At 40.5% G+C, this 11,704-nt stretch overlaps 1 protein-coding gene across 1 annotated transcript; it reads left to right on the top strand.

Moving 5' to 3' along the window:
- The first annotated feature begins 544 nt into the window (after positions 1 to 544).
- LOC116793827 (adhesion G-protein coupled receptor G2-like) lies at positions 545 to 4,928 on the top strand. The gene is made up of 5 exons (XM_032701977.1): positions 545 to 782; positions 1,868 to 2,157; positions 2,742 to 2,843; positions 3,357 to 3,518; positions 4,181 to 4,928. Exons 2-5 carry the CDS (start codon positions 1,947 to 1,949, stop codon positions 4,306 to 4,308), a joined length of 603 nt encoding a protein of 200 aa, XP_032557868.1. The 5' UTR covers positions 545 to 782; positions 1,868 to 1,946; the 3' UTR covers positions 4,309 to 4,928.
- The last annotated feature ends 6,776 nt before the right edge of the window (positions 4,929 to 11,704 follow it).

Raw genomic sequence — 11,704 nt, 5'->3', positions numbered from 1 at the left:
AGAGCCCATAGGCTGGTTCAGCTGTTAAAACGGTGTTATCAGAGGCACTGACCTAGAGCAGAATTTGGTCTGCATTATTTGGGTCACCATTAGTGTTTTAAAGTGGGGGGAGGTTGGCTCTTGAATAGTGTGCAGTGTATTGTCTTCTCTACCCTCAGATCTGACATTGCACACAACTGTTCTCAGGGGCAGCCATCCATGATGGTGTTGTTGGCAGCAGCTGTTCTCCACAGAAAAGACAGGACTGAAAAAAATGTGGGAAATGGGAAATGAGTGGAAGGGAAGACTGATAAAACACTGCCTGGAAAACGTCTGCCTCTATAAGCTCTTAACACAAAATGCTGTGGTTTGCTTATCTTTTGACACTCAGCTTTTGTAATAATCAGCTGGTTTTATTTTGCCAGATTGGATCCCTTCTGGAGATGTTTGAACACTCACAAACATTTTGCAAACACAGATATTTTTGTGCCTACTCATTTGTGATTTACATAAATAGGGAGATTCGACCTGCTATGCCATATATTTAATTACACTTGTTTCAGAAGGAGGTTTTGGGGGTAGAGTTTGATCCTAAGATGCATATGTCTGCTGTAATAACTCATCAGAGATTATCTGACATCTTTCCATATTCTCCAATTTTTTTTCTTTTAAATCAAAATATTTCTTTTTCCCTTGCTTTCCACGTTAGGAATACCAGCTATTGTAATTATTCTTGTGCTCATTATAAACAAAGACTTCTATGGCAATGGGTCACACTCTGAGAACAATCCTTACAGCAATTTGTAAGTATAATGCTTTCAGCTTTTTGATGGTCACCAGAGTATCTGAAAGATACAACTTCTCTCTTGCTTTTGTCTTTTCTCCCCATCTTTACCCTGTCCTTTTAGTGGTTCTGGTTCATTGAATCATTTTGGATGCATGGCTACTGCACAGAGTAACTCTCACATCAGTGAACTGGGCTTGAGGACAGGGAAAGCTTCTGCCACTCAAGTCTCTGTTTGTTTTCCATGAAATATCTTTCTTTACATGACATTAGCTCAGTCTGGTGGGACATTTGTATATGCTCCTTTGTGTTCTGGGTTTCTGGTAAAATGTGAAGGTACAATAATTGCTCAAGGATTTTGCATGTTTGCTTCTTGGGTTTGTTTTGTTTTGTTGGGTTTTTTGTGTTTTGTTTTGGGTTTTTGGGTTTTTTTGTTTGTTTTTTAATGTCAATTCACATCCCTGTCTCATCATAATTTCAAATTCTTTTATTTAGATCATCTCAGCCTCCTCTCTTTTCCAGTGGGAAAACACTGCATTCTTTCATCCTTTTTTAAAAAGGTTTTATAGTAAAAATGCTTCCATTTTTTTCACCTGCTTTCTGTTTAGCACAATCTGATCATTTGTTGGTGAAGATTACCTGGAATATTTGAATTCTATCCCATCAGAGAGACAACACACCCCTGTGACACCTCAGAGGGAAAACTGTTACCCATTGTTAGCAAAAAGACACTAATTTATGTCTAAGGAAAAGCTAACCAGTGGCATACTATTATTTAGACTCCTAATTAAGTCATATTTAACTTGGTTTTCCTAAGGCAGTGTGTCTTTGTGTGTATACATCATTAAGCTGTGAAACAATTGTCATGTTTATCTGAATTTGGCAGAAATAGTAACGTTTCTAAGTTAATGAATATCCATAACATCCATCAAAAAAGGCAAGCAGAGAGATTCCATGAATGTCCTCACTGGGTGAAAATAAGGGACATTAGGGTATGCCCTGAGTGTTGGAGAAGCACACAGGATACTTATTTGGGGAACCAGGCTTCCTGAGTTTCACTCTCACAAACTCCTTATATTGAATCCACACCTCCCTTTCTTGCAGCTGCTGGATTCAGGACAGTGGAGTGTTCTACATCTCTGTTGTGGCCTATTTCTTCTTAATATTTTTGACAAATACAGCCATGTTCATCACTGTTCTCCTCCAAATCCACTCTGTGAAGACAAGAACACAAAAGAGATCCAGATTCTGGAAACAGAGTGTTCTCCAAGACCTCAAAAGTGCTTTCAGCTTGATGTTCCTTTTGGGCTTAACTTGGGGCTTTGCCTTTTTTGCCTGGGGAGAAGTGAGGATATTTTTCTTGTATCTTTTCAGCATTTTTAACACCTTGCAAGGTAATTTCTCAGTGGAGTAGTGCTATAAATACAACAATTTAGGGCTGCAAAATAGAAATAAATCTGTAACATCATGTAATTCAAGCATGGGAGAAGAGGAGAGCTTCTTATTACAGGGTTTAGCTATTTTAAAAGGAAGGCTCTGTTGCAGTGGGATGACAGTGTTGTTTAGACATCATTGCTGCTATAGACTATTAAAGACATGAATTCATGCCTTGGAAACATGGGTCCCAATAAACACCTTTTTAGGAGCCGGCACAATCCTTTTCATCTGGGCATAAAAATGGTTGATAAAATCCACAGTGACTTGCAGATTATTCTTATAAAAAAATCTGCAGAAACCTCTTCCTATCAGCCTTCCATATGCACAAAGGACTTGGTGTCACTCTGGGCCAACACAATCATAAAATCACAGAATAGGTGGGTTGGAAGGGACCTTAAAGATCCCAGTGCTGGCCCAGGGACCACCTCTCTGCCCATGCAGAACATTACTACTATCAGGGGCATGCCAAACGTTTAGAAAAGGGACACTGGGTTGGAGAATACATCTGAAAACACATTAATCTCTCTTCTTGCTTCTCTAGGGTTCTTTATCTTTGTGTTTCACTGCCTAATGAAGGACGAGGTAGTGAAGCAGTGCCGAGCACACTTCTGCTGGGGAAGATTCCGTCTGAGTAACTATTCTGGTAAGCACTGAGGGGGTTTGTTTAGCTTGACTCATGAGTCTTTGTCTGCTACTGGTGCCACATTTGTTCTACATTAAGAAATAAGGCTCCCTCAGTGGCCTTTCTGCATTGCATTGGAAGATTCTTCTTTAATAAGTCTTTATCCTCTCCCATTAACTGCTTATATGATATGATGATGGGTTGACAGCATGCAGTAAAAACTGCAGATTTCCAAAAATGATTTTAGCTTGGTCTCTGATTCTGTTCTCACATGCCATTCAGCGTTCCCTTATGTGAGCAGTGTTTTTGGTGACTTTCCAATCTTCATAGAGCTGAGATTCTGAAATTTATGCAAAATATTGGGCATGCTAGTAGCTATTTCTTATGTGCAGGAGCTGGGTTTGCTCAGCCCAGGAAGGAGAAGGGAGATGTCTTGCTGTCTCTGGCTGTCTGAGGGGTGGTTATTTTCTGGCTGTTTGAGATGTGATATCTGTACAGAATTTTGTTCCTGTGCCTTCCACTCTCTGATTTCAGACTGGAGTGGGTCAGGTGCAACTGCAGGATCTACACCAAAGCATTTCAACCGCAAATCACCATCCCAAGCTTTGCAGAGTCTAAATTCTAATGGAACAAGTTCAACTTCCAATGGTTCAGATTTCCTTCCCAGGTCTTCTCCAGATAGGAATTTTAAGATTGGTAAGAAAAACAGTGTGCACTGCATAGACTGGAATGCAATAGGTTCCATATGGTGACTGTCAAATCCCAACCAATGGAAATAAATAGGAAATCTTTCACTGCTTTGTCTGTGCCAGAGTGTCGTTTGGGGTTAATGGCTACATTACACATGGCTTCTCTTGTACTAAGGAAAGTAAGAAAGCCCTTAAAATCCTGGGATGGCTCTTCTCCAAAAGGAAGGGAACCCTGCTCAGCTTCCATCTTAGGCATCTAAGAGATATTCTACCCTGGGCCAGCTGGCTGCTACCCACATGGGACCTACTTCCAGTTAGGAAGCATCATAGTCTTGAGATAGACAACAGTGCTCCCTAACTGGAATTGCATTCCCAAAAGAGTTGAGATCTTGGGGATTCCAGAAAGCTGAACCTGCTGTGAGTCTTTTTAATCCAGAAGAATCCCAGCAGAATGTTTTGCCTTCCAAGATGAAGAAATTGTTGTAGAGCCATTTACTGAAACAGGAATAGCACCAAACATTCCTGGTTGTTTTTGGAAACATGCTTATCTGTGTTATTTCCCCAAAGGTGTTAAAACAGTGAGTTCTGCATAGACTCTTACAGGATTCTTTCTAAATACATTAAACCAAATAATTATAATGGAAATTTTTTCCCAATTCTTTCCCATAGCTGAAGTCCATTACAACCCCAGCGCTGTATCTCCAGAAGATGGTGAGACCAAACATCCTTGTTCACAAAGAACACTAACCATGGATACAGGACTGCACTATCCACAGAAAGCAGGATTTTTACACTGATACTGAATTTGTTTTCTTCTGATTATCTACTGATGGTTCTCCTCTGTGCATGAAAACAAGCATTGTTCAAATAATTACTTCTAATGTACAGTTATCACTCTGGACACAGTTATCCCATGACTCATGTCTAGGCTGCAGTGCAATTTCAATCCTGACCACACAAGGATTTGCTGCTCCCATGTTTCCAAGATTAGTCCTCATGTTAAACAGAGACTGGAAACATTCTCTCCCTCATCATTAGTCCCTCCCATAGTTCATCTTTTTTTTTACCCTTTACGCCCTCCTGCCATTTCTCTGTTTTCTTCTTCATCTGATACTTATTGTCAGAGCCTAACACACATAGTACTGAGTTTCAAGTGATATTTTTTAGCCTGCTGGTTGACTGTCTCAGGCACGGACATATCTTTCCTTACTTTTTCTGAAATGCAGTTTGACCAACTTGGACATCAAGAAGTTGGACTCAGCCTCCAAGATGTATGTTTTTATTTTCAGATGTGCTGGCTCTGATGATCTGGTTTTAGATCTCTAAAGAGATGTAGATGCACGTTTAAATGTTTGAAAATGTTGCCCAGTACCTTCAAATGGAATGTAGAAACAATAAAAACTGAAATTCCCACGTCTAATGGGTATCTATGTGTATGAAATAAGTTTCAGATTATCTCTCCTGAAAAAAAACCCACACAAAATAAACAGAACAATAGCAGATAAAATCCTACCATCTTTGGAGGTGGCAATTAAGAAGTTTGACTTTTAGTACTACTTTGTTGTGAATACAGCAAGAGTTTAACTTCATTTCATAACATCACAAGAGAGACTCAACTTTCCTATGAAGGAGAGGTTTCCTTTCAGCAAATGTGTCTGATTTGGTAACTTGCCTGTTCAACCAAATCCTAGTTTCAGTTTTGAGTGCCCTTGTCTGTGTATCATTGAAGTAAAGATTTTTTTATGATTGATAATATAGTGAAATACTAACCTGTACCAGTGACAGAGGAGTAAAATAATATAATGGAGCCATGTTTTAGAGCTGGTATGTACAATAGAAAATACAAAAGGTTCTTTCAGTCTGTGAATAACTCCCACACAGCAATTAGTGGAAAAGATGAATATTTTAATGTACAGTAGCTACACCCAGCCTACTTGAAATCAGGCAGATCACCTTCAGTTCCTCATCTTTCTGGGAGAAATGTTGACATTAAAAACATGCAAACAAGTTCCACCTCATCCCCACTTGTTTCTGACTTGAAATTGCTTTCAATGGGAAAGAAATGTAACATAAAAGGCAGTTCAGTATGTCAGACACAGAGTATTGTGGTTTTTATTTTCCTAAGTAAACTCTTGTTTCACAATCTGGTGCTGAATACAAGTTTTCCCTCTTTGCAAAGCAAAGCAGGACACGCTGTGCTGTGGGGCTAAAGCTGTGCCTGATCCCCTCCTGCACCCCTAACCTGGCTGCTGCACACCCCAGGGGGATCCTGAGAGGGTAAGGAAAGAGGCTGTGGAGTTCTTCAGCAGAACTGGAGTTTAATCCTCCCACAAGTCCCTTTTACACTAGTTTGTCTCTGCCACAATATCAGTAAGTCTAGGTGGGTGGACAGTCTGACGTGTCTCTACCACCCTGCTTTGACCCTCACTTTCTCCTTCGTGCAATAATTCTTTCTGCATCCACTTCAGAGGACAGAAAATAATGGGCTTACATTTTGGCTAGACATTAGGTAACAATTTCTATTTTTAAGGAATAAGTGGTCTAGAGAGCACATGGAATTGCCATCATTGCAGGTATTAAAAAACACTCAAAGTGATGAGACATCTGTCAGAACTGGTATAAGTATATTTTGCCTTAGGGCAAAGGATGGACTGGAAGACCTGTTGAAAGTTCTCCCAAATCTATTTTCTATTACTCCAATTTAAAATAAAAAGGCAGTAAAAGAGGATCAATATGAGAGCAACATGAGACTGGCCTTTTCTCCTGCATCCTGTAATTGTTTAATTACATTCCTGATAAAAGGTGAAATGTGCCTTGATTTACTAAAGTTTTAGCAAAATGCCTTCATAATATTATTAATGGATTAAGACCAACAAAGATTCGAATAAAAGCTGGAGAAGCAGTAAGAAAAGTGCTGGAATACTGAAGACTTGTCTGGCTGCTGAGAAATGGCTGGAAATTTCTTGGGTGGATCCATCAGCACGTTTCCCATTTTGGAGGTGTACCAGCAGGAAGAAGAGCAAGCTGCACAGTGTGGAGCGATGTCAGGTCTTCATTCTTGCTATTGAATTTTTGTTTTCTATTCAAAAAGCAAAATCTGGAAGTAAATTTTTAAAACCCTGTCAACTTGCTTATGTAAAATGCAAAGCGCTATTTGTTCTGGGAAGGCTGTTAGCTCACTTCCACCCTCCATCACACGCCTAATGGCTTTTCCAGCTAAACAGTGTATCATTTATGTTTCAAGCATGGCATTGTTTAGGTTGTCAGCCGGAATGAGGATGTGTAATTTTCCTTGGGCTGAAATAATATCTTCCGCGCCGGCACCATTGCATCTGCTCTTCTCCAACATATCTACGCTGACATTCTGTCACAGAATTGTGCATTGATGGTTTTCACAGGGAGAGGACATGCACAAAAAACAAATCTAATAAAATCTGCTATGTGCTTGTGATTCACATCCCGATAATTTCCAGTGATGGGAACAGCTTCCGCAGCTCTGGCTGGAGCGTGAGCCGTGTGTGACCGATACAATCCCATCCTCCTCCCGGTTTGGATTGCATCAGTTGACTCCTGTGCGTGGCAGGGGGTCAGAATGAGGTCCCTTCCAACCCAAACCATTCCATGGTTCTGTGACTCAATCTAAAAGCTCCTCTGATTTTGAAGTCATCCTCATTTACTCCTAGATTGCATATTTTTAGCAATACATACACCAGGAAATGTGTGCTCTGTTTTAAAGCAGTAAAATAAGGATTTCAGGAAGTATATTTATCTGTGAAGACAATTATTCAATGTCAGATCTCAGTGGGTTGCTAATAATAGGTTAGATGATACAAAAGAAATAAAAAATGACAGTAAAGTCACTGCAGCAGTTGTGCCGAATTGAACAAAACACTCCCCACTCCCATCCTGCTATTTAGACTGACACAAAACTCACCACCCTTTCTACCAGCTAAGTCAGGGGATGCAGATCCAAGGTGTTGGCAGCTCACTCACAGGTTCCCAGAGACTTTTTATGTCCCTTCATGAACAAGTGGCTAAAGCTGCCTTCTAGCTCAGTGTATGTACAGTGCTTTGGTAACCCTGGGATAGATAAATATTTCGTAGGATGACAGCTAAAGGTCACTACAGCTTGTTTAAGCTTCCTCCTGAGAGTGTCTGAATCTGCAGTAGTGGTTGACAACACAGGGTAGCAATGCTTACACCCAAGATGTATAATTCTTTCTAAATTTAGCAGACAGTTATTATTGGGACAACAAAAGAAGTGTCATTATGGGAAATGATTTGAGATTAAAAATCAAAATACTGGGAAGATAATTACCTATTGCATAAGATGATTGTTAAGTCTTAATGCACAATTCACTGTGCTTTTAGGTATCAGAAAGTATTTAGCATGTAATGGCATTTTAATGGTTCCAAATTAAATGTATCATTGAGAGTTTCAAGGATGCCCAAAAGAATTATGCTGCTATACTACTTCCTTGCCTGGTTGTGCATGTAACTGATGAAATTCAAGGATTGAATTCCACTGTTTATTTTTCTCTCTTTTCTGAGAAACGACACTATTTCACTAGCCATTCCCATACTGGAACTGGCTGAGGAAACTTTTGGAAGAGGGGGCTGGAAGGAATGCAAGAACAGAGAAACAGGATAAAAGGTATTTGGAGCCATAGATTAATGACAGCATTTGAGATCCCATTGCAGGTAGTGTTTGTCCCACTAACTCCACTGAACAGTCTGGAATTGGGCACTGCAAGAAAATCAGCAGCTCTTTTCTCATATTTTGACCAAAAAGTTATCTGTCTTGTTGCTGTATCACTGAATGTTCCCCCTGACAGCTCATCCAAACTGACCTTCCATCTCACCTTCATAACACTGAGGGCTGGGATGGGTGTTATTTTTACTCCTAGACATGCTGATAAGTTTTGTGGTATTTGAAAGTTTAATTGGATAGCCCATCTTTAGTTTCAAAAAACAGGGACACTTGTTCCAATTAAATATTGCTGCAGGATTCGATGCCCTGAGTCTCAGTGCCTGCACAGCCCCCTCTGCCCTTGGTGTAAAATCAACTCCACACTGACAAACCCAGTAATAACCCAATCTGTTATTCTCCTAAATGGGCAGTCTTTAACAATAAATGGTTACACACTGCCATGAATGTGACGCAGACAAGGAAATAATCATTAAAGTGTACTAAAAAACATTTTCCATTTTTATAGCTCAGTAGTTGTTTAGTCTCCAGCTGCTGAGGAGATTGGGAAATGGTAAAAAAATCAAAATACAGGATAGAGAAGATGTTCCCAATTAGTGGTAAAAAACATCAGACTGACAGACACTGAAATAAAGCTCTTGTGCTCACAAGTGAAGAAATCCAGTGTGGGCAGTGCTGTCTGCAACATTCCTTCCCTTTGCCTGACACTCACAGCTCCGAAATGGATGTCTGGTGAGATGGGAAGGTGATGTTCTCTATGTTTAGGGAGGCACTCAGATGTAGTGCATGGAAATGACTCATTCCCATTGTCCCAGGAGGACAGAGCAGAACTGAACACAACCCTGGATGTGTTAATAATCTGCTCTAAACCTGGACCACTATCTCTGACAGGGATGCTCACTCCAGGTGTGCATTCAGGCTTTTCCATTTAATACCTGCCTTCCTGAACACTAGAAAATGGATTGGGAAGAGTCACACAAGTCACACAGCCATGAAATGGCTCTTTGCCCCCATTTTGCCATTACTTGTCACAGCATTGGCAATTTCAATTTAAAGAGAAGACACTAAAGCTGAAACACAGATGGGAGTCAGAAACAAGGCAACTACACACACCCATCCCTTAGGATGTTGTCTCTAGAGCAGAGATTCCTCTTCCCAACACCGGCTTTGCCAGTTCAGAAAACACTAGGAAGAAAAATGTATTTCAGATAATTCTAGTTACAACTGCAGAGTCTAGTTTATAAGCTAGAGTTGCTGAAGGACTGCAGGCTGCTAGACTTCAAATCAGTTTTCCCCATCCAGGGAGGAGTAGGAGGAATGTGCCTGTGGTGACCCGGCAGCAGAGTCCTGCTCTGCGCTGAACAGTCCGGGCACATGGAGAGCAATCAGGCTCATCTCTTGGAGAGATCTCAGTCTGAGAAAAGCCTTTTATAAGGGAGGATGCTACAACAGAGTCTACCAAAACTCAGCACTAGGATAGACAAGCTGCTCAGTATCTCTCTGCCGTTAACACCCGACGAACATAATCGTCAGTTTGCTCAGTGGAGACAGAAGGCTACACCAGCCAGCAACAAGCAGATGGTGGAATTGCTGGGAGAGACAATCAAAGCAAGGGGCTAAAATGAGCTTGAGACGTAAAAGAAGAATTAAGACAACTAAATAGTTCTATCCAGAAATTATACAAATAACAACCTAAAAAAGACTGAGTTAAAATAATCCTAAAATCCCCAGGCTGGCTAATATAGCCGTAGTTCAGTGTGTATCAGTTTGGTGTTCCTAGCATTCTAACCATAAAGCAATTTGACATATCTGTATAAATAGCCATCAATGCAGCATGACCAATGTACATCGAAATAATAAAAATACGCACCACAAAATAATTACAATTTTGGAAAATCAATTCCTTAATGGGAGTTAAGATTTTGGCTGTTTTCTTCATATTTTGGCTTGGTGCAGAGCAAATGGTTCTGAAGGATTTTACTGAGTGGGTGACACTATGCAGCACATGGCAATGCCTTAAGTAAACAGTCACACTGCATTAAAACAGGAAATTTGCATTAAAAATACAGCTAAATTATATACTCCTGAGTATTTTACTCATACCTTTTTGCAGCATGGAGTTCAAAAAGGAACATTCATTTTCTGTGAAGCCTGGTACTTGAAACAATAGCCAGAATTACCCAAATTGCTTTTCTCTTTGCACCAGGAGACAAAGCTCTAAAATAACACCTTAGAGTACTTTACAATTTGGAATAACAATGCCATTCTCTTCCTTTTCAGCTGGATTTGAACAGGATTTGAACAACTGAAAGCTACCAGAAATAGCTGAAATTCTACCATCATAAACAAATTGCAGATGTGGTTTACTATCTGGTTTTTGTTGGGCCTAGACAGTGTTATTTTGTGTGCTTTTTCAAAATAGTATTTTTCACCTCCTATCAATCCACTAAGACAGTATCTTATGCTCCATAAAGAGAGAACCTGGCCAACTACCTAAAACCTGCACTCATACAAGGACTGAAGGAATAATTGTGAGAAATGATGGAGCTTCCTTCTGCCACATTTCCCCAGGGAGGAAGAAAGATGGGAAAAATGTAATCTCTCAGTGGAAAGAGAAAACCAAGTAGACTTTCATGCTGCTGTGAGCTGGGTTAGACATACATACTGTGCCCTGCTAGAAAAAGAGCAGGGAAAATGTGTCTCTGTATCCTGGTAATGAGGGCTTCTGAAGTGTGAAGCATCAAATTGAGCTTTCAGGTCCAGACACATCAATTCAGGTCCAGTTTGGGATAAACAGCACATGAAGTATCAGGAGTAAAGAGAATTTTAAGCCTCTGCCCCTTTCTGGGGTTGCTTTCATCTGTTGCACATGTTGATGTCCTCAAGAAGTTTTAATATGGGTCAGGAGGTCTGTCAGCTTTCCCTTCATACCTGAATCCTCCCCAGACCAACTGCTGGGAGCAACTCACAGCTCATGAGTCCAGTCCTGTGGATTATGTGTCACACAGAGGGGTATCAGTTCAGGTTCTCTGTCCCAACATACAAAATGGTTGAGCGAACTACTGAACCTCAGAGTTCACGTTATCAGCCCAAATCTTTTGGATGGCTCTGGAAGCTCTGGAACTGTAAGAGGCTGGGATCTGCTGCTGTCTGAGCTTCGGAGCATCAACCAACCTCTAGTGTAATTCAAGGCAAGTGATGAGTTTGTTTCAGCTAAATCCCAGTTTCAGCTAAACACCTGATGCTTCATTCAGATGCCACCCTTGAGTACTCAACACTTGGTGGAGTGCAATTAGTTCCCAGTGTTTGGTGACACCCTGCTTCTCCCATACAGGAAAACTAAACATTTTATGTAACTATCTGACATTAAGCTGTCACAATCTGCTGCAGTTGGTGAACTCTGTATTAAATATAATGCACAGAGCTACGCCAGTGTGGGTGGACAACATAATCAGGCATCCTCAAAGATACCTAAATCTGTGAGC

This window comes from Chiroxiphia lanceolata, chromosome 14 (genome assembly GCF_009829145.1).
Source record: "Chiroxiphia lanceolata isolate bChiLan1 chromosome 14, bChiLan1.pri, whole genome shotgun sequence".
Lineage (NCBI taxonomy): Eukaryota > Metazoa > Chordata > Aves > Passeriformes > Pipridae > Chiroxiphia > Chiroxiphia lanceolata.
This window is presented reverse-complemented; position numbering and strand designations above follow the sequence as displayed.